This window comes from Colossoma macropomum, unplaced genomic scaffold, assembly GCF_904425465.1.
Source record: "Colossoma macropomum unplaced genomic scaffold, Colossoma_macropomum, whole genome shotgun sequence".
Taxonomy (NCBI): Eukaryota; Metazoa; Chordata; class Actinopteri; order Characiformes; family Serrasalmidae; genus Colossoma; species Colossoma macropomum.
The window spans coordinates 16,197,997-16,225,349 of NW_023494807.1; the positions used below are offsets into that span (position 1 = coordinate 16,197,997).

At 39.9% G+C, this 27,353-nt stretch overlaps 1 protein-coding gene across 2 annotated transcripts in view; it reads right to left on the reverse strand.

Moving 5' to 3' along the window:
• pard3ab (par-3 family cell polarity regulator alpha, b) overlaps positions 1–27,353 on the reverse strand; it is a 193,104-nt gene that overhangs the window by 48,502 nt on the left and 117,249 nt on the right. For both annotated transcript variants that reach the window (XM_036555749.1, XM_036555748.1), the window contains 2 exons: positions 22,659–22,772; positions 15,475–15,708 (listed from right to left, as the gene is read on the reverse strand). In XM_036555749.1, the coding sequence (XP_036411642.1) occupies positions 15,475–15,708; positions 22,659–22,772 (348 nt within the window). The remainder of the gene's footprint in view (positions 1–15,474; positions 15,709–22,658; positions 22,773–27,353) is intronic.

The window sequence follows — 27,353 nt, forward strand, 5'->3', positions numbered from 1 at the left end:
ACTGCGCGATTTAAGGTGGAACGGAAAATGTAAATGAAAAGCTGGTGAAGAAGAAGCTAACTTACTCTTTGTCGTAGTGACCATTATTTCTATTATTTGATATATTGTATCAAAGTCTGACCCACACATTTACATACAGCCACCTATTCAGCCTACAGCAGTTTAGCCCCACCCATTCACACTGAGGTTATAAGGGGTTATAAGGGGTGTTCCAACCCAGACTGTCAGTCTTATTTTAAAGGCACAATAACTAAAACAGCTTGTTTAATTCTAATATATAAATAATAATAAAGAGAGGTTGGAAAATGTTCAAGAAAAAATGAACTATGAAAAAAAAAAATGAGCCTTTAAGCAAATGACAAAACAAAAGCACTGAGCCGCAGAGCAGCTTTTGTGTTACTCTGAGTGGACTCAACAATGGCCGACTTAAAAACCAGCTAATGAAAAAGCTGCCAAAGGCAATATCGGATTTTTAGCGAGCCGGGGTTTTATGTCGTGGGATTACGGACCCTGTTTCACAGACACAGTCGGCTCTGAGCATTCCATACATCTGCCCCATTTTCATAAAGCCTCTATGCTCAGCTGCCAGTGATGTGGTTTCTATCAATATTAACGTCAATGGTTACTAATGGTTACTAATGCATAAACATAAATCCACAAATATGAATTGCATTTATGTTACAGAATCCCTCACTGACAGCACGACACCACTTTATTAACATTTTAATCAGATATTTAATGACTGAGTGAGATGTAAAAGGTTATTACTTACTATTATTACCTGAGTATGTTCCACAGAAAGTGTTAATGGGAAATTAAACAGATTTTCCAGAATGTCTGCATAATTTAATGGCTGAGATGTAAACAAAGTCATTCAGAGTGATCTGATGTGAAATGGGGCACTGCAGAGAAATGTATACTGATGCAGGTTGCCATGTCAACAACACAAATGTAGCCATTTTATTTACAAAAAATCAAAACCACCAGTGAACCCGGATGGCTTTTGAGTATGAATATGGTAAAATAGCAGTAAAACTGAAAAATTGCATTTGATATGGGGACTATTTTGCTTTAAAACACTCCCCTCCCCAATGAATGGGTTTAAAAGGTATCTGTGTTTAGGCCAAAAATTAAACAATATCTCAGGCATCAGGTAGCTTATTGATAACCACTTCATGTAGTAACTTTCTCTGAAGGAGCTTTTAGAGGCATTAAACACTTTGGATGTCTGGTTCCCATCACCACTACTGTGAAGAATACAGATTAGTTTTTTCTACAACTGAGTATTTCACATCAAACCACTCTGAATGACTTTGTTTACAACCATTTAATTATGCAGAAATATTGAAAATTTGGTAGAATTCCCTTTAATGTTCTCTCAATGTGTGTGCGATTGTGTGCAGTATGGCATCTGGTCCTTAAGCATGCCGCTATGTCTAATACCAAAATATGTTGGTTCAGATAATCTGAAATTAAGAGGGATTACATTACACAAGATTAAATTAGAGCAATTTTTCTGTCTGTGTGTGTGTTTTACTGAGATTACAGCCAGTTTAACAAACAAGTGGGTTAAGCTCTATTAGCTAATCCGTATTTAAAAGTGATAGCGAACAATTTATATGTCTGAGCCCTTTTAATCCATGTTCGTACATGCTCTTCTTCTCACACACACACACACACACACACACACATACATACACACACACACACACACACACACAGATCTTTACTTGGAGGCTTTTGGCTAGAACTAAACTGGACATTACAGAGCTTGTAATAAAGACCTGAAGCTGTTTTTGAACAAGCTTTCTTCTGTAATTCTCTTCTGTTGATGAGAAATCATGGAAAATGGTGGCTCAAACATTACATGCATTTCTCTGTGATCTTTATGGATCTCTGAGTTTAGTAGTTACATCCACTGTTCTTAAAGGCGCAGTAAGTGTTTCTGGAAAATGTCTGTTGATATTTGAACTCGACAGCAAAACAAATACACCCCTCCCTTCAGTGCTCCTTCAGAAACTCCGTCCCCCAATTCATGGACACATATTGCCAAGGCGAACGACACTGGGCTAGCAAACGTCTTGAATCCTCGTGGCTGTAAAACCCTTTGCAAATGTTGTACGGATTAATATCATGACAATGTCAGAGCGAACAACAACACAGTAAGTAATGTAACTAAAGCTACCTAGGTTGTAGGTTAGCAAATCTACCGATACAACGGCTGCTATGAAGCTAACCAGTTGCTATCACAAACATTAGCAAACATGACAAAACAATACTGACCTACTGATTCTGTGAAATAGCAAAAATAAGTTAATGTTGTCCACCTGTCAAGCAGAAACAGAGCAACCTCCTCAACTCTAGACGAAGCTGAAGCCGCTTCTTTTCGCCAGCTTCTTGTTTGAATTTTCCTGCTCCATCTTAAGTGGTGCAGCAGTTACATTCAGGCACAGAATAGAACTGCTGCACAATTTAAGGTGGAATGGGAAAATGCGAATAGGAAGCCAACTTTTTCCTCGACAGCTTTGAGGAATATTCCGTGGACGAACATTTGGAAGGCCGCTTTCACCTGAACATTTCCTATTATACTCCGGCATCTCGCATACACAGTGCTGTGTGAGTGGTCACTGTCTTGGTCTCTTGCGTTCGGCAAAAGAAAACGTGGGGAGGGCGACTGTTTTCACAGAGCGGGACAAACAAGCATGAGCAGCCGAACCGGCTATGAAAACAAAAACCAGAGAAGCTCGGTTTTCAACACACACAGAAGCGGTGTGACTTCATTCTCTGCACAGGACGCCATTACTCCACTACTTTCTACTTTATATTTTGCAGCTATATTGATGTTTAAAATGTTGTTTAAATCAGTAGCAATTTCTAGACGTGTCAGGCTACACTGGGCAAAATAAGCCCTCGTACCTCTTTCCCTTAGAGCAACAGTTCAGCCTAAATTCTATTTATCCTATTTTCCCCTTATCCCAAATATAGTCGATCAGCCAAGACGTGTTTGGTGTCTGAAGTTTGCTTCATTAGTTTTGCACTGGTGCTATGAGGCTAATGTAGCTAACAAGTAATGGAAGCTTACAGCCACTAATTAGCGTTGTGCAAACTGCAAACCTAGATCATCACTCAGTCGCCTCGAACCATGTGGAGTTGTAAAGTAACCTCAAACAGACTTGCTTATGTGGTCTGTGTTACTGTTTCACATACTGTTATCCATAAACAACAAACAAAATGTAACTAGTGTGGAAATGTCCTTAGCAGATGTACCAATAGGACTGTTGTCAGACTGGGCTGCTTGGCACGGAATATTTACAACACTAGCATAACTAAGAACAACAGGAGCCGCTGTCTCAAAGCCTGTTTTGTTCGGCCGTTAACTTTTATAGATAACAGAATGCCATACAGTGTCTGAAACCAGATAAGCACTTATGCATGAACTTTATAGTGCCGTGTAGTCTGAAGTATAGTGTATGAAGGGTTGCCACTTATTTTAGAGCCGCCTAAAAGTGCTGGACCCAAGATCAGCAGCTTGATTTTTCATTTAATTGGGTAGCCATGCGTGCTATGCTACGTGATGCAGTCTAATACAAACAAATGTCAGTTCAGCTATAGAACCTAATCTTCTGAGTGATCATGCTGCAGTGCTTGTCCCTGCATTGAGTGTAATCTGAACTTATCAAACACGTTCTTTGCATAAAAATGGTTTGACTGGACACACAACAGCAGTTTAAAGTTCATAAGAAATACTAACATTGGAAAATGCTTGGATTCCTGGACACTGTGTCCAAGAATGGAATTAATTAATTCCCAGACAGGCAACCAAAAAAACGGACAATCCAGGGAAATCTTGGACAGGTGGCAATCCTAAACTGTGAGTAGCTGTTAGCAATAATAGCCAGCACACAGCAATTAAAACAAAGCTAGCAACATAAATCACCCATTGTAGTTAATTTTGGCAGCTAGAGCCCCTCCCCCCCTCCACGGGACTTCCTGGGATGTTTCTCCACAAACCTCCAAGCACCACCTTAGGGCAGATGTACTATGAGCTGTACCCAAGGGGATAGCTCTAGGTCAGCCTGGACCTTTCCAGACCCCCCCATCATCACCCCGCCTGAGTCTTGAGGTCCTCAGCACACTATCATGCACCACCATAGGGAAGATTTTTAGCTTTAACCCAGAGGGATAGCTCTAGGTCAGCTTGGACCTTTTCAGACCCCCTGCCTGGGTCTTATGGTTCTCCACATAAATTTCATGCCCTACCATAGCGCAGATATTTAGTTTTACCCCTAAAGGGATCGCACATCAATAATTTAACATAACATATAATCCTGCACATGCACACTGATGTAGATATTTAACTTAGTTAAGTGATCTGTGTTAGGAAACCATTGTTAGCTGCTTTATTAAGCAAAATGAACAAGATATCAAGGTTTAGACCAGCTTTCAGTAACCTGTTTGCTAATCAAACAGGCCTACAGCCTTAGTCTATCATAACCAATCAGAACTGGGAACTGTCCTGTCCTGGTGGCATATTTTTACCATAAAGCTTAACTGTTAATATGGGGTATGACCACAGTTCTCTGGTGACTGCTTCATTGATTACTGTCTCACTTTCATTACCAGGGTGGCCCTGACTACACTTCTTATTATTTGTTATTTGTCTGCTGATCGACCATCACTGGGGTAAAGGGGGAAACAATGTAAACTTATAATTAGCCGACAAGTTGAATCAAATGTTTTTAAGCAGGAAGAAGAATTAAACTGTACAGTGCTGTGCAGGCCTTCCAGTACTGGAGCACAACACCTCTGCTTTAAAGCATTAATGAGGAGGTTCAGCAAAGAACAACACTCCTTTACTCGCACTCGTCTGCTCCTTTCCTCTGGTCTAGTTCTCCTCTTTTCTCTCTAATTAGTATTGGTGTCGCCCTCTTTATCTCGCTCCGTATTATCTCTGAGTTTGTTCAGTTCTGACACCGTTTTTGTTTTTCTTAATCCTTTCATACAATGTGCCAGCTGAACCGCGCACAAACACCAATTACGAGCTCGAGTGTGGTGTGTGTGGTGTGTGTTTTGGGATTATAGTGATGTCTGCTGTGTGTGTGTGTGCAAATGGCTGATTTTAATCACCCTATGCAACATTTACTCTAAAAGCCTCACCACCCCCCCTCACTCTCACTCTTTCTTTATGTCTCTCTCTCAGCACAGCTACACGTTCACACACACTAAAACCAATATCCATTCGCCAACAGAGAAAACAAATGGTTAGTCAGTCAGAAACCCAAAAACGATCCATTTACCGACTGCAGACATAACTAAACATCCAGCGGAACTCTATTTACCAACACAGGAAGAACACACACTGCAGTGTTTGCTTACAAAAGCGACGTGCAGCGGCAGCATCGCCAGCGCTTCATCACACAGAGCAGGAGGACTGAAACCCCACAGCCGCTCTGAATGCATTTCTGATTTTCCTTTCTGACATACTCTCATCCTGACACACCAGGACCCGAACACACACTGCGTTCAGAGTGAGTGTGGTGTGTGTGTGTGTGTGTGCGCTTCACACATTACGTAGATGTGTGTGAGATTTTATAAAACCCTTTGTTACTTGTCTCGGTTAAAAACTGAAAAGTTATCTTTTGCTTACTGAGATTAGGGTTAGGTAAGGTTTTGAGTTAGAAAATTCCTTCTATATATACGCAGTTACATATACACAGTTGGGCAGCTTTGAAAGAGACATGATGGCTGTAGACTGAGTACACTGCAGTAAATGTATTCAGTAATGTATTCTGTTAACAGAGGTGGGTAGTAACTAGTTACATGTATTCAAGTACATGTACTTAAGTAAAATACTGATAGATTTGTGCTTGAGTATTTACAAAGCATAATACATTTACTTCAACTCAAGTATATTAGTGAGCAAGGGAATCTACTTTTTAGCCAATGGTGGTTTAGGTACTAATTCCTTTTTTGTTTTTAAGTGCATTATGTTTTGTTGGTGATATCATCTGTTCTTCATTGTGATCGGTCACAAATCTGACTTTAGAGCTTTAGCATTTTATTTTAGACCAAAAGAATCCCAAAAAGAGAAGAACAGAGCTATATTTCAGGTCCTGCATAGTACTTCAGATAACAGTTTAACAGAATGCAAAACACATTATTGTTCTGTTAACTTACTATTAGAAGTTCTATGAACTTCTCACAGTAAAAGCTTAAGGCAACCAGGTTAAGTTAAAACACTGAATCATTTTTACAGTGTGTGCTAAAATGCTGGATTTTCTAAATAAGTTCTAGCTGTAATTCTCTAAATCAGTACTTTAGTAGTTTTTTTGACTTGATACCTTTTGTACTTTTACTCAAGTTGTTTTTGGGAAGACACATCTGGCACCATTTTATCTAAGAATCAATACTTTTACTTGAACATCGATTTAGGCTACTCTACTCACCTCTGTCTGTAAATACATAAAAAGCAGGGCTGCATGATGAATTCGGAACGATTTAGATATCAGCAGATATTTACTAAATCATCAAAAGAATGTTTAGATTTGACCAATATTTCACGTTGATATCTGATGAGTTATTTGTTGTGCAGAATATTTAAAACATCTGCGTTTAAGAATTTTTAGTCTGATTTACTCATTCATTTACTAGTTTATTAATTTTTCACCTTACAGAAATTAACATTAATTGTCTGTAATGCTGATGCTAATCCAGGTAAATGCAGCCCCAATTTCCACATTTTACAAATGTTTAGGTATTGACATTGGTTTTATCAGAGGCCGATATGTACATAAAATACCTGATATCTGCATCGGCCCACAACTCCCACATCAGTGAACCCCTATTCATTTACTGACAAACCATATAAACTTTATACCCAGGAAACAGTTATGCACGGTTTTTCCCATTTGTTTACAAATACATAGTCATATCAAACACAAGACTGAGTGTTTGTTTTCATTTAGTGGGCAAGTATTCTAAAAGGATTCTTCTAAATATGTGCAAAGTAACCGTATTTTTAATACTGCCATTTCAAAATGTAATGCAGTCCGATATTTAGTTTTTGGATTTTATATACATATTCTATCACATCCCAACCCTGTTTGTGTATATATAGTTACTGCTGTAACAAAACAATCTTAAATGATAACTTCATAAGAACAGGAAAAAAATTATTGCAATGTAATTTAATTCAACAAGATTGTCATTTTTTGGATGATTTGTATTGGTTAGAGCTGGGCAATATCAGTCCACTCATCATGAAATGATCAGACAATGTAAAAGACAGTTTGCATTTTCAAAAAGCATAAAAGCAGAAAAAGGTGTTACAAGGTTTTAACATGACAGTGACAACATATCATACATGAGACCACACAGTACTGTAACAGTCAGAGACCACCCTTCAGTTATTTAGGAAAATGGCCTTTAAGTACAAGTTATTCATCTTTAAGCATCAGGGGAAAAAGGCACAAAACAGAAAATTACATAGAAGTCTCAGCAAATAAATATTTATTTATATTTTGCTTTCATAAATAAAAAGCCTAATTTTCCGTATTTATTGTGTTATTGTGTTCACACTTTGCCTTGTAGTTTTCAAAGAAATCTGCAGGGGTATTTTTCCACACCTTCAAAGTTCAGTCTTAGAGGCTGATTTTCTGCATTTTCTGCTTCTCATGATCCAACAAACCCCAAACACATTCACTGATGTTGAGGTCAGGACTCTTTTCTTCCTGGCAGCTACTCATCCATTCAGACCCACAGTGCCAAGTTCTCTCACAGTGGAAGGACAGAAACACCTGTGGATTTTTTCCACGTCTGAAGCAAAAGTGGAGCTTGATTTTCTCCTGAAGAAGAAAGTTTTCAGCACTGTATATCTGATGCTGGCATTTTTGTTTGTAAAACAAATAAATGTCTGGAAAGTAAATAAATGAAGGGTGGTCTCAGATGTCTGCACAGTGCTGTATGTGCCTCATCCTGACACTGCAAAAAAACAAACCTGTGTGTGGGTGTGGGGGGTGTGTTATTGCAGGGTTGAGGGAGCTTTCTCTAAATGAATCTGCTGAAGTGAATTTAATAACATTCAGAAAATCAAATCATAGAAAAGCCCCCCACTGCAGACTGGAGGGGACAGGGAGAGAAAACAATAAGAGAGATGGAGTTTAATTCACTTACACACAGTGCCTCACACACACACACACACACACACACACACACACACACAATCCGCTTATACACACACAAAACGTTGCAGCTAAGGTTACCCCAGAACAAACACAGAGTAAATGCTAGTCCTGCTTCAGCACATCAAACATCACACACACACACACACCCACACACACACAGTCTTAATGGAGGGAAAGTCAGTGGAGTGTGAAGTTGTGCTGAGAGAGTGTGACACTATATTTACACCCAGACACCACTCAGCACTACACAAATCATGACAAATGCTTCCAGATGTGTGCGTGTGTAAATACACAGCTGTGTGAAAGGGGCAGATAGGCTGTGGTATGATGGAAACACCCCCCTCCCCAAGTACACACACAGACATAAGCTATGTTTGGCAATTTCATAGATGGTGGGAATTTGGGGTGAAACAGCCCAGTCCTGTTTCAGAGCAAATACAGCACCATGAGAAAAATTGCTTTTACACATCCTATCAGATCATTATCTTTTATTGAGGGTTAAATGCTGGTCCAGCAGTCTGATGTTACCACAAGTCTGACTTGGCAATGCAGAGTAAAAACACAAAGTACGCAAAAAAGCAATAGCAACGGATCACAGTGTTGAGTACGGTTCATGTAGCTTAAAGTAAGTGTGATGAAATTAAGACGAGATCAGTTGCCATGGGAAGGTGGGGTGATGCCAATTTACCACAGGACATCTTCAATGTTTATGACCAGTTCACACGGTATAAGACATCTCATTCTACGTGGCAGAGACGATGCAGAAGCACATACTCTACTTACACACTGCCTTTACTCCAGAAAAGACTAGAAACATATTCAAACAATTCTTTTAGCTGTTAATCCATTTATTTTAACCACCTGTCTGATGTACTCAAGCTGAGTACATCTCAGCTTGATCTGAGCTACAGGGAACACCAGAAAACACTTCTTTGAGTGCCTCCATATTTAAGAAACGTTTCCACAGGCTATAACAGCATTTTACTGATATGTTGACGTTGCATATAATTTAATATAATCTGAGCTTATTTCTACTGTTTGTTTAATAGCAGGTTAAGGCGCAGGAATCTTAACTGATGCACAAGCGCATCAGTTGCCGCACTCAGACAGGACTAAAATCACTGAGAACACAGATAAAAATGACATTACCCCATGAAACAGAGGTTACTGTGACAGTAATAAACTTTATCAACTATAGTTTGAAATAGAATGCCTGTAATAATCATCCTTTCACAGTAATAACCTATAAACAGCTTTGCATAACGGTAATGAAATGTAGAGAAGTGGTAATTAATGCAAGTATAGTAGAGCAACCGTAATGACCTGCAGCGTAATGATCAGTCACAGTTCTGTAGAACATTACTGAACTAAAGAGTAGTGTTAATGAATCACAGTGTAGTAATAATGAACTGTATTTTTACATTGTAAACAATGTACAAGCACTGTGCACTAACAAGTATGAAATGTAGTGTACAGTAACAATAATGAGCTGTAGTGTACACTAACAGTAATAAATCATAGTTTAGAGTAATAGTAATGAACTGTAGACTAAATGGTAATAGTGATGGTATAGCAGAGCTACATACATAAATTGCCATTTAGAATAACAGTAATGAACTGCAGTGTACAGTAACAGTAATAAACTGGTTTTCAGAGTAACAGCATTATATCCTAGTGTACAGTAACAGCAATAAATTGTAGTTCAAGGTTACATTAATGAACTTCAGACTAAATATAAATGAACTGCACTGTAGATATATACACATAAATTGCAGTTTAAGTTAACATAACTAAACTGTAGTGTACTGTAAGTGCAATGAACTGTTATGAACCTGAATGTGAGGAGGGAAATACAGCCTACAGGATTCTACTGAACCTCGTAAGTTCAAACTCAATTACACTTTTTGTACGAATGCATGTGTGTGTTTTATTAAGCAGTAAAAGCCACATTTGTTGAGCAAGCAGAATCACTTCTCATTAACATACACGTTTGTCCTCGAGGGAGTGAAACTGCGTTTAAGATAAGTGCCTCAGTGTGAGCTGCTAACAGTGCCCTGGCTGCAGATCTGCTCTGAGAGAGAGTGTGTGAGAGTGTGTGTGGTTGACTCAGCTGACCTCCTGAAAAGACTGATGTAGTAATAATGCCACACGGGTAAAGGTCCATGTTCCTGTTATTGCTCCATCTCCACAGTTACCACTTTCACAATACCGCATAACACTCCACCATCAGCAGAGTTCTACTTCCAAAAAGGTTCTGGAACTGAACGATGCCTTTCACAACTCCGCACAGACAACAGAGAGCAGCACAATGGGAATTGTGACACCAGCGGGAAGAGAACACCACGCACACAAGCGCTGTTTACTGTCCCAGCTTAAACAAACCTGAGCCAGTGTTTCCCAACACACACCAGCTAACACATGTGCTGGACTGGAGCACTAGACCTGCTAGTCATTAAAATGATGATTCAGACAAACATCAAAACGACAGTGCCCCCCTTACCCCAAATTGTTGCCCATCCGTCAAGACATGTTTTGTGTTTGAAGTTGGCTTCTTCAGTTCTGCACTGAATCTGTGGATAATGCAACTAAGATGTAAAGGAATCTAATGCTCTACACATTACTATTGAGCAAACTGCAGGCCTAAATCATCTCACACTTGCCTCAAACCAGACTCAGTTGTTAAAGCAGCACTAGGTAACTTTTTTATTAAAATGGAAAGAAGTAGAAAAAAACACAGTAAAATATGGTCTGTGTTCACTGCTAGGAGTCACTCTGTAAAGGCTGAAACTGGATCGGATTTGGTGGGAGTTTTTCGGACCATGTTATGCGTCTTTACATGCTAACGTCACACGAACAGACTCGAAAAGAAGGTCTGGCTCGAAGTTTAGGTCTCAAAAGCAAAATCAACATTATACTGATATAGATATAATGACAACAGTAGATCATTCTCTTCTATCCTTGGAAGACACGTCCTTCACCAAGTTTTGACTGAATTTTCTTTTACTACTCTTTCAACACACTCACGAACACCAGATTCATCCACTCAGGGAAGGGGTCTGAAACACAACTGACGTACAGTGTTCTTCCACATGTTGCATGCAGTAACACATTTCCACCAGAGAGGTCTTCAAATCCCCAAAACCTACAAAGTGTAGCTTTACGTAATCTCAAATAATCATGCTTATGTAGTTTCCAACACTGTATGCATACTTTAATCTGTTAAAACGAGCAAAAATGTGGAGGCTAAAACTACTGTTTTTAGCTTTTGTCATATAATTTTGGCACCACATGTTCACAGGTTCACATCACATGCACCATGAGGCTGCATGGCATTGGCTGCCAAACCGTGGATTTCAGTTCAGATTCTGAAACATTATATAACTACTGCAGGCTGAACTGTGGGACACTTATCAAAGGCATTAGTAGTGTTAATCTACAGCCAAATTCCACATAATTCATAATGTTTTAGGATATACATAAAGATCATAGATCATAGATCAGTTTTCTTCTATGGGAAACAGGCATAATTTTCAAAGTCAAAAAAAAGTGTGTAAGGACATTTTGGCTTGTTTTGATTCAGCCAGCCAACTGAAGTGATCGACACATGACTTTATATACACGGAGCGGTCCTGGAGTGGTACTCCTGTCCTGCATATTTTAGTGTTTTCCCTGCCCTAACACACCTAATCCAACTATTCCCCTCATTAGCAAGCCCCTCCTGAGCTGAAGTGGCTGTATAAGAGCAGGTAAAGCACCGGTCTTGAAGAGCCAGGTGTAATCTCAAAACAAGAATGTCTGGAGACAACCACAAGAGCTGAAAGTTGGTGGGAGTGTACACTTATAAGGGTGGGAACAAACAGTGTTAAATAGCCCATGGATGTAACGAAAGTCAGTATGGCTGAAAAGTTCCCCCAGAAAACTTCAAATAACCCTGTAGGCACGTGTTGAGTGTGCAGAGAACACATTACATGCAGTAAAAATAAACGTTACCTCACACAAGGGAAAAACCATGAGCCAACAACAGCGATTTTTGCTAGCTTGTTTTACTTGCGTCACCAATTGTATGACTGTACGAGTGCAGATTAGAGGAGTTTAGAGGAGACAAATCTTTGTTTGAGCGGATTTCTGACTTTAACAAAACTGCACATTAGGGAGTGGACTGGAAATGTGTGTGCTGAGGTGGGATGTAGTGAAAAGAGCAGAACAAAGGGAGGGATATTTAGCAATGTCCACAAATTAACCCCTAAACCAGAGGTGTCAAACCCAACCGCTAAAAGGGCCACGTTAAAAATCTCAACAAATCTGTGAACCAGAGAACGCCCTTCTTCAACTCCGCCACTTTTCTGATGCCGCTGCTGTTTATCCAACTCTCCAGTGTTTTGCTTCGTAATGGTACTTAATGTGGTATTCCTTTATTACTGCCACACCATCTCTGCAAACGAGACAGATTTTTGAAAGAGATATCTGAGCTCCCAAACATCTTGAAATCCCCAGCGTTCACTGTGCACTTCTCACTTTTAGTGAACTGTGCGTTTTTATTTAGCTAGCTAAATGTCTATATTGGTTGGACTGCTGCTGAAGCGCAGCTAGTGTGTCTGCTGATGTGACTGGTGTGGTAGGATTGAGGTGTAACCGCTGTGCCTAGAATGCTGTTGGAGGAAGCAGAGTTGCAGTGCATGCTGGGGATTGTAGTGCAGCACACTATGGGCTAATGGGCTTATATTAATGGAAAATGAAAATAATTTCGTGGGCCGGACAGGATCGTGCTACAGGCCTGACTTGGTCCACGGGCCCTAAACAATGCAAAGTGTCATCTCTCAACAGACTGTGCAACTGAGGTGGCGCTACAGAGAAAGCAAAACAGATTTTAACGGGAGGGGGGAAACGTGGTTTAAGCGAGTGAGCATTTTCATAAATACCTTTGGTACTGACTGCTTTTGGAGATTTTACTCTTTTTTTTTAAGAAAAACACACCACATTCATTTACACACTCAGAAAAAAAGGTAGTAAGCTGTCACTGGGGTGGTACTCTCAAGGGGATACCTTCAGTACTTAAACTTGGAGAACATAATTGTAGCATATTCCTTTGGAATTTGACTCCAAGCTTTTTATTTTATTGTTTTTAAATGGTTTAAAACATTAGTTTAAGAAAAGGTACAAATATGTACCCGTTTCCTGGGAAAATGTATTTAAGGTACACAGTTAGACTTCAAAACCACTGTTGTGCCTTTGAGGGCACATTTACACTGTCTGTACCTTGATAAATAAAAACTATACCAGAGCCTCTTTTTCTGACAGTGTGTCATATTTATGTTGATTCTCTCTTCGCTGCCATTACATAAGCTATTGTGTCAGAAGGCACAGTACTGAGGAGAGCTAAGGTGTGAAAGCCGCTTCCTGCTGATTCTCTCTGTTTGGTCCTAAAGAGCTCTGAGGCTTCAGATCAGCTGAACAGCAAAAGGCGTGTAACTGGAGAGAAACAAACACAGATCAGATCTGCCTGCTCTTTCATTTTGCTTCCTGTGTTTTAGTCCCGTGAATTCCAGCTGCACACGGACAAAAAACGATACAAACACCCTCGCTTTACTCTTCAAAGACCAGCTTCCCTTTCCAAAACCCTCAGAAACATTCCCACAGTGTCATTCTTCAGGTCTCAGGGTGGAATGCGCCTCACTTCCTGTTCCCTGCGGGTTTGGACAGGAAGTGGCCTTCCTGTTCCCCTCTCTCTCTCTCTCACCCTCTCCAAGAGCGATCTTCTTATCGTCTGAGACTCAATTAAATGCTGGACGCTCAAACTGTGCTTGTTTTCTTAAAAGCCAGGAAAAGGGCAACTTTCAGCACTTTCCTCAGAGAGAAAAATAAACACTCTGAACTGAACCTCTACACAGAGAGAGGGAGAGAGAGCGAGAGGAGAGAGAGAGAGAGAGAGAGAGAGAGAGAGAGAGAGAGAGAGAGAGAAAGAGAGAGAGAAAGAGCGAGAGAAAGAGCGAGAAAGACAATATTTACCACCAGGAATAACAGACATGCCTGTTATTGCCCAAAGGGCTCTTCATTGGCTCTACAGATTACCCAACACTTCATACATGAAACACACATTACATGCACATCTGTCATACAGTGTTGAGCTGTTTTAGTCCTATAGGAATACTACCAGTAGCAGTCTAATCTGGTACTACACAACACCAGTCCAATCTGGTACTACATAACACCAGTCCAATCTGGTACTACATAATACCAGTCTAATCTGGTACTACATAATACCAGTCTAATCTGGTACTACATAATACCAGTCTAATCTGGTACTACATAATACCAGTCCAATCTAGTACTACATAACACCAGTCTAATCTGGTACTACATATACCACCAGTACTACATAATACAGTCATTGGTACTACATAGTCAACTGGTACTACATAACACCAGTCCAATCTGGTACTACATAACACCAGTCCAATCTGGTACTACATAACACCAGTCCAATCTGGTACTACATAATACCAGTCCAATCTGGTACTACATAATACAAGTCCAATCTGGTGCATTAACTAGTAAAAAGTCAAAAAAGTTGTGAAGCTGAAAATTCACTCATTTAAATGAAGTTACAAAATTCTCAGCATTATTTTGGCTCACATCGCCTACATCAGTCCACTGCTGCTCCCATAACGCCATTGTCTCATGAACTATAAAATTCACCATATCCCAATAACATTTGTGACTATAAAGCAGGTCGCTATGTGATTTTTAGTTAGAGGCATGTACATATTAAAATGCATATACAATGTCCAGTACAACACTGATAAGCTTATTACTTGTGAACGTGTCCATAACTGTGCAGCTTGATCGTCCCTCAAAAGAGCTCAGTAACGCTAAGATTAATAACTTTATCAAGCTACTGATTTATCAGTCTACTTTTCAGTCTAATCAACCTTCGTTACAGACACTTCAGATCACTCTAAGTACACCTGAACACTGTTGGTACAGCTTTTCAAAAATGTCAGAAATCAGACAATGGAAACTAACTGGGTTCAGAATTGACCATCAGAATCTATGATCACTGCAGCCTTACAGGAACTTACTCATCCAGAACCATCCAGAATGTTCCAGAGGACTTTTAATTTTGAGTCAAAGTGTCCTTTACTATCGTTTTTCCCTGGTCAAAAGTGGTCTTTTTAAAGAGACCACCAGTGATAAGCATAACTTCTCTATCTAGAATGGAGAAAACTCAGGATCTACAGTACTGTCTGCTGTTGCAGTGGGTTTGGACTGTTAAAGCTGTAACACTCCTTACCTGTCTGCAGGAGGGTGTCCATTGCGGTTGCTGGGGTTTGTGTAGGGCGAGTCGGGGGGTGTGCGGTAGCCGTGATAAGTACCCCGCTCCAGAGAGGCCTGGAGAGAAGCGATGCCCGTGTAGGAGTGATCCTGATCCTCGCTGGATACACACGCCTGACTGTAGTCCAGAATCTCTGCATAATCCCTCTCCCGAGCCTGCCGCTCACGCAGTTCCCGCGTCTTAGCCTGGATTCTACAGAGACAGAGGGAGTAAATGAGGACGTGATTTCAGAGCTGAAAGTTATATTCTGTTCCATTTTATTTCTAGTGCGCTTTGAGTTCAGCGTCACAAACAACAGAAGTCAGACAAAGAAAATCACGACTGATTGTCTCGGTAGATTATATAGTGTATATCTGGCAACATTTTGGAGCCATGTTGTACCTTTACCTAATTGAGCTTGTGGATTTTTATTGTTTTATCTTTGTCATATTCTAAGACAATGCCATGAGTGGCAGTGTGTTATTGTGGTTTGCCAAGGCAGCACTTACAATTGTTCTGACAAACCGCACTAACAGAGCAATCAGAAAAGGGTTTGTTTTAATCAAATGAAACCTGCCATGTTCAGGGTTAATGTTTTACATGGTGACTTTTTTAAGAGTTGTGTAAATACAAAAAATCTTTTCAAATCAGATTTGAGTCATAGATACCTATCCAATACGTGGCTATGCAATTATAATGACTATCAGATTGGAATACATGCTTTACTTAGTTATTTATTTATTCATCCATTCATTCATTTTTCCATTCATCCATCCATCATCACTTGTCCATGGATATTACCTGTCTTCAAAAACACAGATAAATTATGTCTCTTTTTTTGCCTTCTCGTCCTAATCATAAACACCTGATGAGTTGTCACCTTCATGAGTTGTCCAACCTCCAGTAATCTCTATTTAATTTACCACCACTGCAGAGACATGATCTTTAAAACACACACAGGCAGCGAACTTTTAGCCTACAGGCGTGCTGACACTAATGACCCTCACTAAAACAATGGTTAAATCGAAGTATTTATTTTTGTGGAAAATTAGTTAATTTACTTGTTACCACATGAAGTATTAAGGTTGACCTAAAAAAAAACCAACCAATTTTTACAGTGTGCATGATCAGAACCAGGCAGATTTTTGCCTTAAATGTGTTATATTTGCCTGTGTTGTACTTTTTTGACATAAACAATGTGAATCAGGTAAGTACACTTGCGCTGAATTTGCTGCTGCTACACCTCTACCAAAACGTTGTGGCACAATCATCCATGACTCACTGCATTTACTTCTCATAAGGTGCCTCTTACTTTCGATGGAGCGTTTCATGTTATTTAAATAGACATTTTAAAATTTGAAAATCTGAATTTAATATGGCAGTTTTGCCTATTAAAGTGCATATACTGTTTGTAATATACATTCATTTAGCTGACACATTGTGAACTTTGGGTTAACAAGAAATGCTAATCAAGGGCAAAAGGGGCCACTGACCAACCTGGCTATAAAGCAATGAGAATTGAAATGGACTATGAAAATTCACAGCTGGTACACTGATAACTACAGTTCAATTTTCAATTCTAGCTTGGCTCTTCTGGCATGCATGCTCATAATACTGCCAAAGCAATTACAAGATCAGAACAAATATACTATAGTCTTCTACTATATCAATATTGGTGATTTTACACAAAATAGGAACATTTGTGTGTGAACCATGAAATATTATGAGGATGAGCCAGGATGCAGAACACTACATAGCAGCACATTAAGGTCCTGTGTGAGGGAAAGCTAATTAAAAGCTGTGTGCCCATGACATGCTTTAATTATGATAGCAGAAAACAGAGAGAGAGGGGGAGAGAGAGAGAGAGAGAGAGAAGAAAAGAAATAGAAAGGAGAAAGAGATCAGAAGTGAAAGAGAGAGAGGGAGGGAGAGAGAGGGAGGGAGGAGAGAGAGAGAGAGAGAGAGAGAGAGAGAGAGAATGAGAGAGGACAGAGAGAGAGGCGAGAGAAAGTGACAGCAATAAAGGCAGCAACCTATAGAGAAAGTCGGCGAGAGTAAAAGCTGGCATGTTTTTATTCTGGGGGACTGTATGTCTTAGCAGTCTCTCACAGGACAGAAGGCAAAGCAGGAGGAGTTCACACGATGGCTATTAATAATTCAACACACAATCAATCTCCAAGACTTATTTAATCCAAATTCCAACTGTCAACCATTTCCAAGTAACTGCATTAGCCACTGAGAGTCCACCATGTCTGAGACGGCTGTTTGTAATTATCACTGGCTCTTCTGCCCTCTCCTACCAGAGGTGTACAGATGCAGTGAGGCATCATGATGCATCAATCTAAATAAAATACATATCATAATAACATATAATCAATGATACTATTTCAAAATATGAATACTGATAACCGATTCCTGAAACTATGAACATTGTGCTGTGAACAGACTGGACGCCTCTACTTATGGAAGGGGTTTCCTCACTTTCACTACTATCCACATTTTAGATCCACAGTGAAGACGATGGAATAACATTGAATTATGCAGAAACCAAAAATAACTAAATAAACCACCCTTTTTAGAGTCTTCTAGAATGACCCCTCCTCTGCCTTGTTACTGCTTTACACACACTTGGTAGTCTCTCAAGCAGCTTCATGAGGAGCCCCATAACAAGCTTTTCAAAACAAAACTGACAAAGATACGTTCATGCTCTAATCCTGATGTTACTGAATATCAATTAAACATTTTACATTCATCCAGATTTAGCTGATCAAGGTATGTTTGGTGCCTAGATTTTGCCTATTTAGTTCAGCGTTGGAGCTATGAGGCTAATGTTGCTTAAAAACACTAGAATAGTCAATAGTCACCCAAATCTTTTCTGTAAATACATCCCCCAAAACTTCCCTCAACCTACTACCGCATCTAGGTCTTCATTAAGATCACGCAGACTTGTCAGACTTGCTGATTTCATTTGTTTCTATTTAGAAACCTACAATGATGAGCCAAACATCATGACCACCTGCCTAATGTTGTGTTGGTCCTCTGTGCCCCGAATAAACAGCTCAGACCTGCAGAAGAATAGACCCTATAAAGGTGGTATCTGGGACCAAGACAATAGCAGATTCTTTAAGTCCTGTAAATTGTGAGATGGAGCCGCCACTGATCGGACTTAGGGCTCCAGCACATCTCACGGACGCCTGATTGGATTGAGATGTGGGGAATTTGGAGGCCAGGGTAACACTCTGAACTCTTCATCTTCCTCAAACCATTCCCAAACAATGTGTGCAGTGTGGCAGAGCGCATTATCCTGCTGAAAGTGGCCACCACCATCACAGAATACCTTTGCAATGAAGGGGTGCACCTGGTCTTCAATGATGCTTGGGTAGATGGCACATGTCAAACTAATATGCACATGAATGCCTGGAGCCAGGGCATCGCAGTAGACACACTACCCAAAGCATCACACTCTCTCTACTGGCTTGTCTTCTTCCCATTCTGGAACATCCATCACTTCCCCAGGTAAAGGCCACACACTTGCCCGGCTGTCCGTGTGATGTAAAAGATAATTGGACAGTGGAGAGGGCTTAGCATGGGGACTCTGACCTATGCCCCTTCCACATCATAGGGGTGTGATGCATAGTGTGTTGTGACACATTCCTTCCGTAACCATCGGTACATTTTTTGTGACTTGCGTGCCACAGTAGACCTTCTGTCAGCTTGGACCAGATGGGATGGTTTTCGTCGCCCTCATGCATTGATGAGCCTTGGGTGCCCAACACCGTGTCGCCAGTTTGTGGCGTGTCCCTCCTTGAACACTGTCGGTCAGTACTCAACACTACTGACCAGGAGCATCCTACAAGCCTTTGCGTTTGGAGATACTCCAACGCAGTCGCCTGGCATAAGGACCGGACCGTTACCAAAGTCGCTTAAGTCCTCACACTTGCCCATTTCTCTAGCATCTAACACATCAACTATGAGAAACGACTGCTCACTTACCATACAATATATCTCAGACCTCAACATGCAACATTACACAGTTATTAATAAAAGGAAACAATAGTAACTGAGAACAGAACATGTAGCATACATGTGCTTGCATGACGTGAGTGCATGCGAAAGGGAGCTCTGGAAAGGAGTCAGAATTTGACACAACACTTGTCTAAAATGTCTGCCCGCAGCTTTCAGCTACGGGGATTTGTTCATTTATATAGCTCACAGTAAGTCATACTGTGTCCTAAACCACACTGAGAAGTATACGTGACCTTAAGGCCTGGATGCGGTTTGAGAGTTTTGAGGAGGTGTTTACAGAAAATGATAACTCGCTGAGTGATTAGTTGTCAGTTTGCATGAAGATGCATATTTTAAAGTCTCCAACTTCTCTTTTATAGTGAGACAGAGCCTGATAGACACACTGATTTCTATGCATCTTTTTGCTTAATGTTTTTATGTTTATATACATAAACAAATCATTAAAATCTTTATTTACAGCTTTCTAGTTTGCTTTTTGTTCCAGCAAAATGTTTTGGAATCTTTGGAAAGCTGGGCACGGCTTATTACAGTTTATAAACTTGATTTACTGGCAAAATAATTAGTAGATCACTCAGTTATATATCAAACATAATCAGCAGTGACAACCCTCATTGTTTTTATCACCAATATTCCACTACTGTATAAAAAGTTGCTGCAGTCATATTTGTGTATTCAGTGCATTCATTAAATCAGGGCCAAAAGCCACAACTGAACGCCTGCGACCTTCCACTCCTCAGACAGCACTGCATTACAAACTGGCATTCTTCTGGGATGGATATGACTGCATGGGCTCAGAAATACTTTGACAAACCGTTGTCAATAAACACTGTTAATCACTGCACCCACAAATGCAAGTTAAGACTGTACCATGCACAGTGGGAGCCATATGTCAACAATGTCTAGAAACGCTGCCAGCTTCTCTGGGCTGGAGCTCATCTGACATGGACTGATGCACTTTGGAAAGGTGCCAACTTTGAGATTTATGGAAATTATGGACTCGTTTTCTCTGGGCAAAAGAAGAAAAGGACCAGCCAGACTGTTACCAGCATAAAGTTGAAAAAGGAAGAGTTGGTCAAGGTATGGGGATGTAATAGTGGGTAAAAGTGAAAGCACCACTGACATTAAAAGCCATATATATGTTTTGAAGCAACATATGCTGGCATCTTTTTCAGGGCTATCCATGCTTATTTCAACATGAAAATGCCATGACAATGTCACAAGAAACAGAAACGGAAAAATGCCAGTATTTCTGAGGTTATTTCACTTCAGGAAAGGTATGTCACTTCAGTTTTGTCATAGTTGTCAAGGTTGAAATTCCAGACGTGCCATCCTTGGGTACATATTTTGCATAGCACAACAGTGTAAGGCTTATTTAAAAAAAAATAAAAATCAGTCCTTTTTCCAATCATCACAAGTTTAGTTATTAACAGGGTCTGCTGCTGTCTCTCTCTTTCTCCCCGTCAGTGTCCTCCGCATCTGACATCATGTGTATTTTAAGTGTAAGGTACGCACACACACACCCCTATCTCCCAGTAACTTTCTAGGTAAATGTTAGTTCTGCAGCATGTGCACTCACTTCTTTTTCATTCTGCCATGATCTGTTCATTACAATTACGGGTTTGGCTACAATAATAATTATGAATACAATACTGTGAAAAGTCATGTTTAACAATTCTTGACAGACAGTATAACTTAACATTACTTGGCCAACTTAACTGCCTTGTGAACAAGCAAGCTAGCTTGTAAATTACGTAACATTATTAACATTAAATATTTTCCCAAGGTCGGCAGGTGTGAATTAACTTAAGTTGGCTCAATTCACAATTTCAACTGTCCACATTCACTCCAGCCCGTTTACCTTTGATAAAAGTTAAAACCACCATCGTCCCAGACAGAGTCAGGATGGCAAACGAGAGGATTAAAAACCATTTTGTGTTGCTGTCGATTTGCAGTCTCTTGAAATGATCGACATAACGGATGTTATCCCCGCTTAATTCTTTGGGAATGAACCCAGCACTACGATTGGTCGAGGTACTCCTCTTTTGTTTTTCGGAAGGCTAGATGCTGCTCCCTCTTGCTGCTAGACTTTAGTACTGCACATGCACAATGGAACTCATAGGCATCACTAGCTTTTTGGTAGTTTAGAGTGACAAATCATACCATGTCAAAATGCGTACCTGCTATGCAAAATGCATACAGGCAGGACTGAAATTCAAGGATGTGTCTAGAATTACTGGAGAACATCAAACACACAACAATGTGGGAGTCCAAGCTGAATAGCCATGTAGTCACCGTCCATAGTGCCATTGTAGACATTTTCCACAACCACTGGCTCAAGTGAATGACTTGCTCCCTCAAAAGCAGCGTTTTAGTTGGAACATGTTCCACTGAAAGCCCTGATATCATCCATTTGCAGCACTGCACCATCTTTAAAGCTCGAACTGCCTTCAATGTAACGTTCGTCAGCACCGGTGAAACGCCGACACAAAGGTACTTTCCCTTTGTATGACAAAGTTTATGCATGCACAAACCCATTTCTCCTCTTCCTCAAAGATCAAACACATGGGTACACTGCAAAAGCTCTTAATCTCAACTTCAGCCATCGTTTAATAATAAAAGCTTTTGCAGCTTATAACGTTGTTGTTATTGTTGTTTAAGCAGAAGCAGCTTAACCCAGCAACAAGTACTACCAGCAGAACAAACTTGGAAATATAAAAAGGGCCTATTTTAAATCATCTCAAAATAACTGAATTGAATCATAGTTAATCTTGAGATTTAATGATTCACTGAATCATTTTCTAAAGCATCATAACTGAATCAAATCATTTACTCTTGCTGAAGCACTACGACTACCACACCGAACTTACGTTAGTAACGGTGCTAAAACAATACCACTATAAAACATCAAGAGTGTATGTGTGTGTGTGAGGAAGTGTGTGTGGCTCTACACAATGGCAGGCAGGGTGGCAGGATCTCTGCCTGATAAGTTTTAAAACTCCATTAGTGCACAGAACAATCAGCCACTAATTCTTACAGATAGACAGATGCACACAAACACACAATAATGACAGGAAGGGAGCAGAGCTGAGGAGTGTGTGTGTGTGTGTGTGTGTGTGTGTGTGTGTGTGTGTGTGTACCTCTCTTGCTCTTGTCTCATCCTGTGCGTCTCCTCTTCCGTAGCTTGCGTCTCCTCTGGCCTCCACTTACTGCTCTTGTTATCCATACGATCATCTTTACGATGCTTTCCGAACCTGAAATACACAAATACAGACACATCCATCATCATCATCATCATCATCATCATCATCATCATCACCACCAACACACAATCAAGCAATGACTATATTAACATGGATACAAAACTACAAAAACATGCATATCGTGCAATACAGCCAGGTGTTTGATTCACATGCTTTTTAAAGGAAACCATATTTCTGCAAAATAGGAGGGAAAAAACTTTGTATCCATCTGTTTCAGGTTCAAACTGTGACTCATTAGATCAAAATAATGACTTATTTTCTCATGATTTTGTGTCAGAACAATGAGTTACATACAGACACTCAAACAAATTAGTTATTACGTGTGTATGTGATTATTTCAACATAACTAATTATTTTGTTCATTTGTTTTTTCTTGAATTTCTTCTTAGTTCTTCTTATTTTCTTCTTAGTTTATGATAGTGCAAAATGTTAGTAAATCTACCCAAAGGCTTCAAGTTGCCTTCTACTGTTTTTAGCTATGCTAACATATTTTGCCCATTGTTATAGATGATAGTACATCATAGTGTCAGAAACCACATAAGTAAGCAAGTCTAGTTGAAACTACTTAACAGCCCAAGGCAGTTTGAGACGTGAGTGTGATGATTTATGTCTGCAGTTTGCACAGTGCTAATTGGTTCTGTTTCAGCTTCCATTACTTGTTAGTTAAAGAAGCCTTCAAGCTCCAGTGGAAAACTAAAGCAGTAAAGCTCAGACACCAAATATGTCTTGGCTGATCGACTGCATTTGGGGTATGGGGAAAAACTGAAATCATAAACTATTGCTATAATTGATGTTTCCTTAACATATGTTTAGCAAAGCCTCGAGGATCAAGTCAGGAGCAGTCAGTCAATGAGAGATCTCAGTATTTTCAAACACTATGGCTCTGGAGAACATCACCAGATCCACCACAGCCTTCCAACCCAAACACATCACACCTCAAAGCCACTCTGGCCCAGTGCAGACTAGTTACACTGTGTGTGTGTGTGTGCGTGTGTGTGTATGATATTTCCCTCTCTCTCTCTCTCTCTCTGTCTCTCTCTCTCTCTCTCTCTCTAGGTCTTCCTATGAAACTATTTTTAAAAGAATTTTGTGTTTGCAAAAAAAAAAAAAAAATGTGTGTCACATTTAGACCAAAAAACACTAATTCCAATTAGTGTTGAAGGGATTGAATTTGTAGCTGTTTTGGCTCCACACTAGAGTTTGGCTTTTGGGACATTTTATCATTTGCATTTAGTTTGGTTGGTTTAACAAGTGGCTAAAGTTCTTCAAATAACACACCTTTTACTATTACTGTATAACAGCCAGGTCTCTCGCGCACAAATACTCTCGATACAAATGAAGAATTCAAACCATTACGTTGGTTAAAATAATGCTAAAAGTAATGATTGACATTTTATGACAATTTTGATTGACAAAATATATACTGCTCCCTGTCTTTATTAACAGCAACTCCCTTTTGCATTGAAATGCATTGAATGTGCAAATATTAACAGCAAAATCAACATCTATATATATATATATATATATTATATATATATATATATATATATATAAGCATTGAAAATCCTCATTTTTTACATTTAAACCTGGAAATGACAGAATATTTTAGCGTTTTTGAAAATATTAAAACAAAGAAAAGTAAAATGTCGAGTGAAGAAGAGACATTAACAACTCTGGACTATTTCTAGGTCACTGTTCACATTTGTGACACTGACCACGTTCATGCCTTTGTACAAAAAGGTCAGACTGAGTCTTATCCCTCCCACTGAAGCACATGTTCAGATGACTCTCTGGGGCAACTGATCTATTTGTCAGAGGCTCGTTTCTGTTAATCAGCTTACAGCCACTGTTCAACTGTCATGCTGCCTTTACAGCTAATGAGGACATAACAAATACTAAATACTAAGAAACTCTGAAATTCAAATAATATTTCAAAGATTCTATTTTTTGCTTGAATGGTTTCTCTGATAAAATAATTTGAGACCAAAAACATTTGATTATATTTACAAAATAATGTGAAACATTATTTTATAGCATTTTTCCTAGTGGTCTCAGACTTTTGGGGAAATAAATAGTTTTCAGCTGCCAGTAAGATCTCAGCATATGTGGACCATCTCCAAGCCCACTGAAAAAGCATCCCAGCTGGCTCCTCATGATGTCCTTGCAAAGATGGAGCTATAATATAAAATAGTACTTAGTTGATTAACACAGTTTTGGTCTCTGTATATGTGCTATTTCATGGCTCTTATAACTTAACCATTATTCTTAAATAGCTACTACTAGAAAAAAGTAAAAATAAGAAGTAAATGTGCCCAAACTTTTTAATGTAAACACGCTGAGAATTCATCCGTCTCTCTCTGTCTGGGCAGCTGTTGCTCCTTCTAATCTCTTCATGGCAGTTAGCTGGAGGTGGCAAGAGGTTAAATCTCTACATGTGGAGATGAGCTCAGACCATCATCATCATCATGGTTATCATCATCCTCTGAGCTCCACAGAGAGTGAAGTGCTCTAGACTCAATAACTGCAGTGAGAGAGAGAGAGCACTCCAGACTGATCACACACCATCCGCATCTACAGCTCCACAGCTCTTCTGTGTGTGTGTATGTCTGTGTCTATATACACTGACTGGTCACTTTAGGTAACCTCGACACTCTTTGCCCATTTTATCAGCTCCACTTACCATGCAGGTGCACTTTGTAGTTCTACAATTACAGACTGTAGTCCATCTGTTTCTCTGCATACTTTGTTAGCCCCCTTTTTACCCTGTTCTTCAGTGGTCAGGACCCCCATGGACCCTCACAGAGCAGGTACTATTTGGGTGGTGGGTCATTCTCAGCACTGCAGTAACACTGACGTGGTGGTGGTGTGTTAGTGTGTGTTGCGCTGGTCTGAGTGGACCAGACACAGCAGTGTGGCTGGAGTTTTTAAACACCTCAGTGTCACTGCTGGACTGAGAATAGTCCACCATCCAAAAACATCCAGGCAACAGCATCCTTTGACCACTGATGAAGGACTAGAGAATGACTAACACAAACTGTGCAGCAGCAGATGAGCTATTACCTCTGACTTCACATCTACAGGGTGGACCAACAAGGTAGGAGTGTCCAGTGGACCCAAAAACACCACCACCACGTCAGTGTTACTGCAGTGCTGAGAATGATCCAACCATCCAAATAATACCTGCTCTGTGGTGGTCCTGTGAGGGTCCTGACTTCAACATAACAGGGTGAAAAGGGGCTAACAAAGTATGCAGAGAAACAGATGTGAAGTAGTCAAAGATAAAGTAGGTTTTTAATTGTTTGCTGACTCTGGATACAGGAGAGCGAGGGTCGAGTCTGACTCAGGGGGGACACCACTGATCTGCCATCAGACATGGCTCCTAATGCTGCATTCCCGCCAATCTAATTGGGTCACTCTGTGATTACACTCACATGTAATGTAATTTGATCTGCTCCAGAGTGTGTGAGAGGTGCGGAGTGCCGTGATTTTGCCCAGACCTTGGACCTTGGAGCGTCGGTGCTCTCTCTCACTCCAAAATCACTCCAATACTGCTCCATCCCATGAGCCAGTCATTTTTTCCCATTGACTACCTACTGTGACATAGGAGTGATGTGGCAGTGTGACTGTTACAGCTCACACACGTTCTTACACTTCCGCTACAGAACTGTTCAGCGGATCAACATACTGGAAGTTCTCACCAATCACAATTTAGACATTACACACAATTAGTCTTTGCTAAGCAAGTGATAAAGATCTTGTGAAAATCCTGAGTATTTGTTTACCCTTGGCGGTTTTTTGGATTGTGATCAGGCCTTCACTTCAATCCCATACTTTCCAAAAAAGCCAGACATGGGAAATAAAAACCCGGAGCTGAAGCGGAAAGATTACACTGCTCCACTCCACTCACTCACAATGCTGCTCCACTCCACTCACATACTCCGCTCTGAAACTCATATTGCAACATTAGTAAAAGTACCCTTCGTTGTGCAGTCCCAAAACTCGAATATGTCTGATCAAAATAAGGCAGGTCAGTCTTTAACCATGAGAAAACAAATGCAGTTACTCTCAGCAGTAAGAAAAGCATGTTGAAATTTTATAGTAATTCTTTCTCACTCATATCTCATGGAAACAAGCAGAGAAATTCTAGAAAAGTGCAGGTTCCAAACTTTCAATCAATACCACATTTGCGTTTGTAAGCAAAAGAGGAATATTACAATGATTAGAACTTGATTAGGGCCTGATTAATATGAAAATCATCACTGATGCCTATTTTAAGGAGCTAATTTTTCAGATAACTGATCATTTTGAGCTAACATTTTTTTCTGACTGATATGATTGTCCATCATTAAATACAATTAACTCCCAACTGTCATATAGCAGAAACTCAATTTAAGTCATTATAAATCTATTATGTTTAGCTGTTTTTGAAACAGCATCAGACTACTCAATGTGGTTAACTTCCACCATTTAAAGAGACATTATGGATGCTTTATCAGTGGGATTTCCACCAATACTGATAAATATTAGATCGTTATATGAGTCAGTTTCATCAAATAATATATTGGTCGGGCT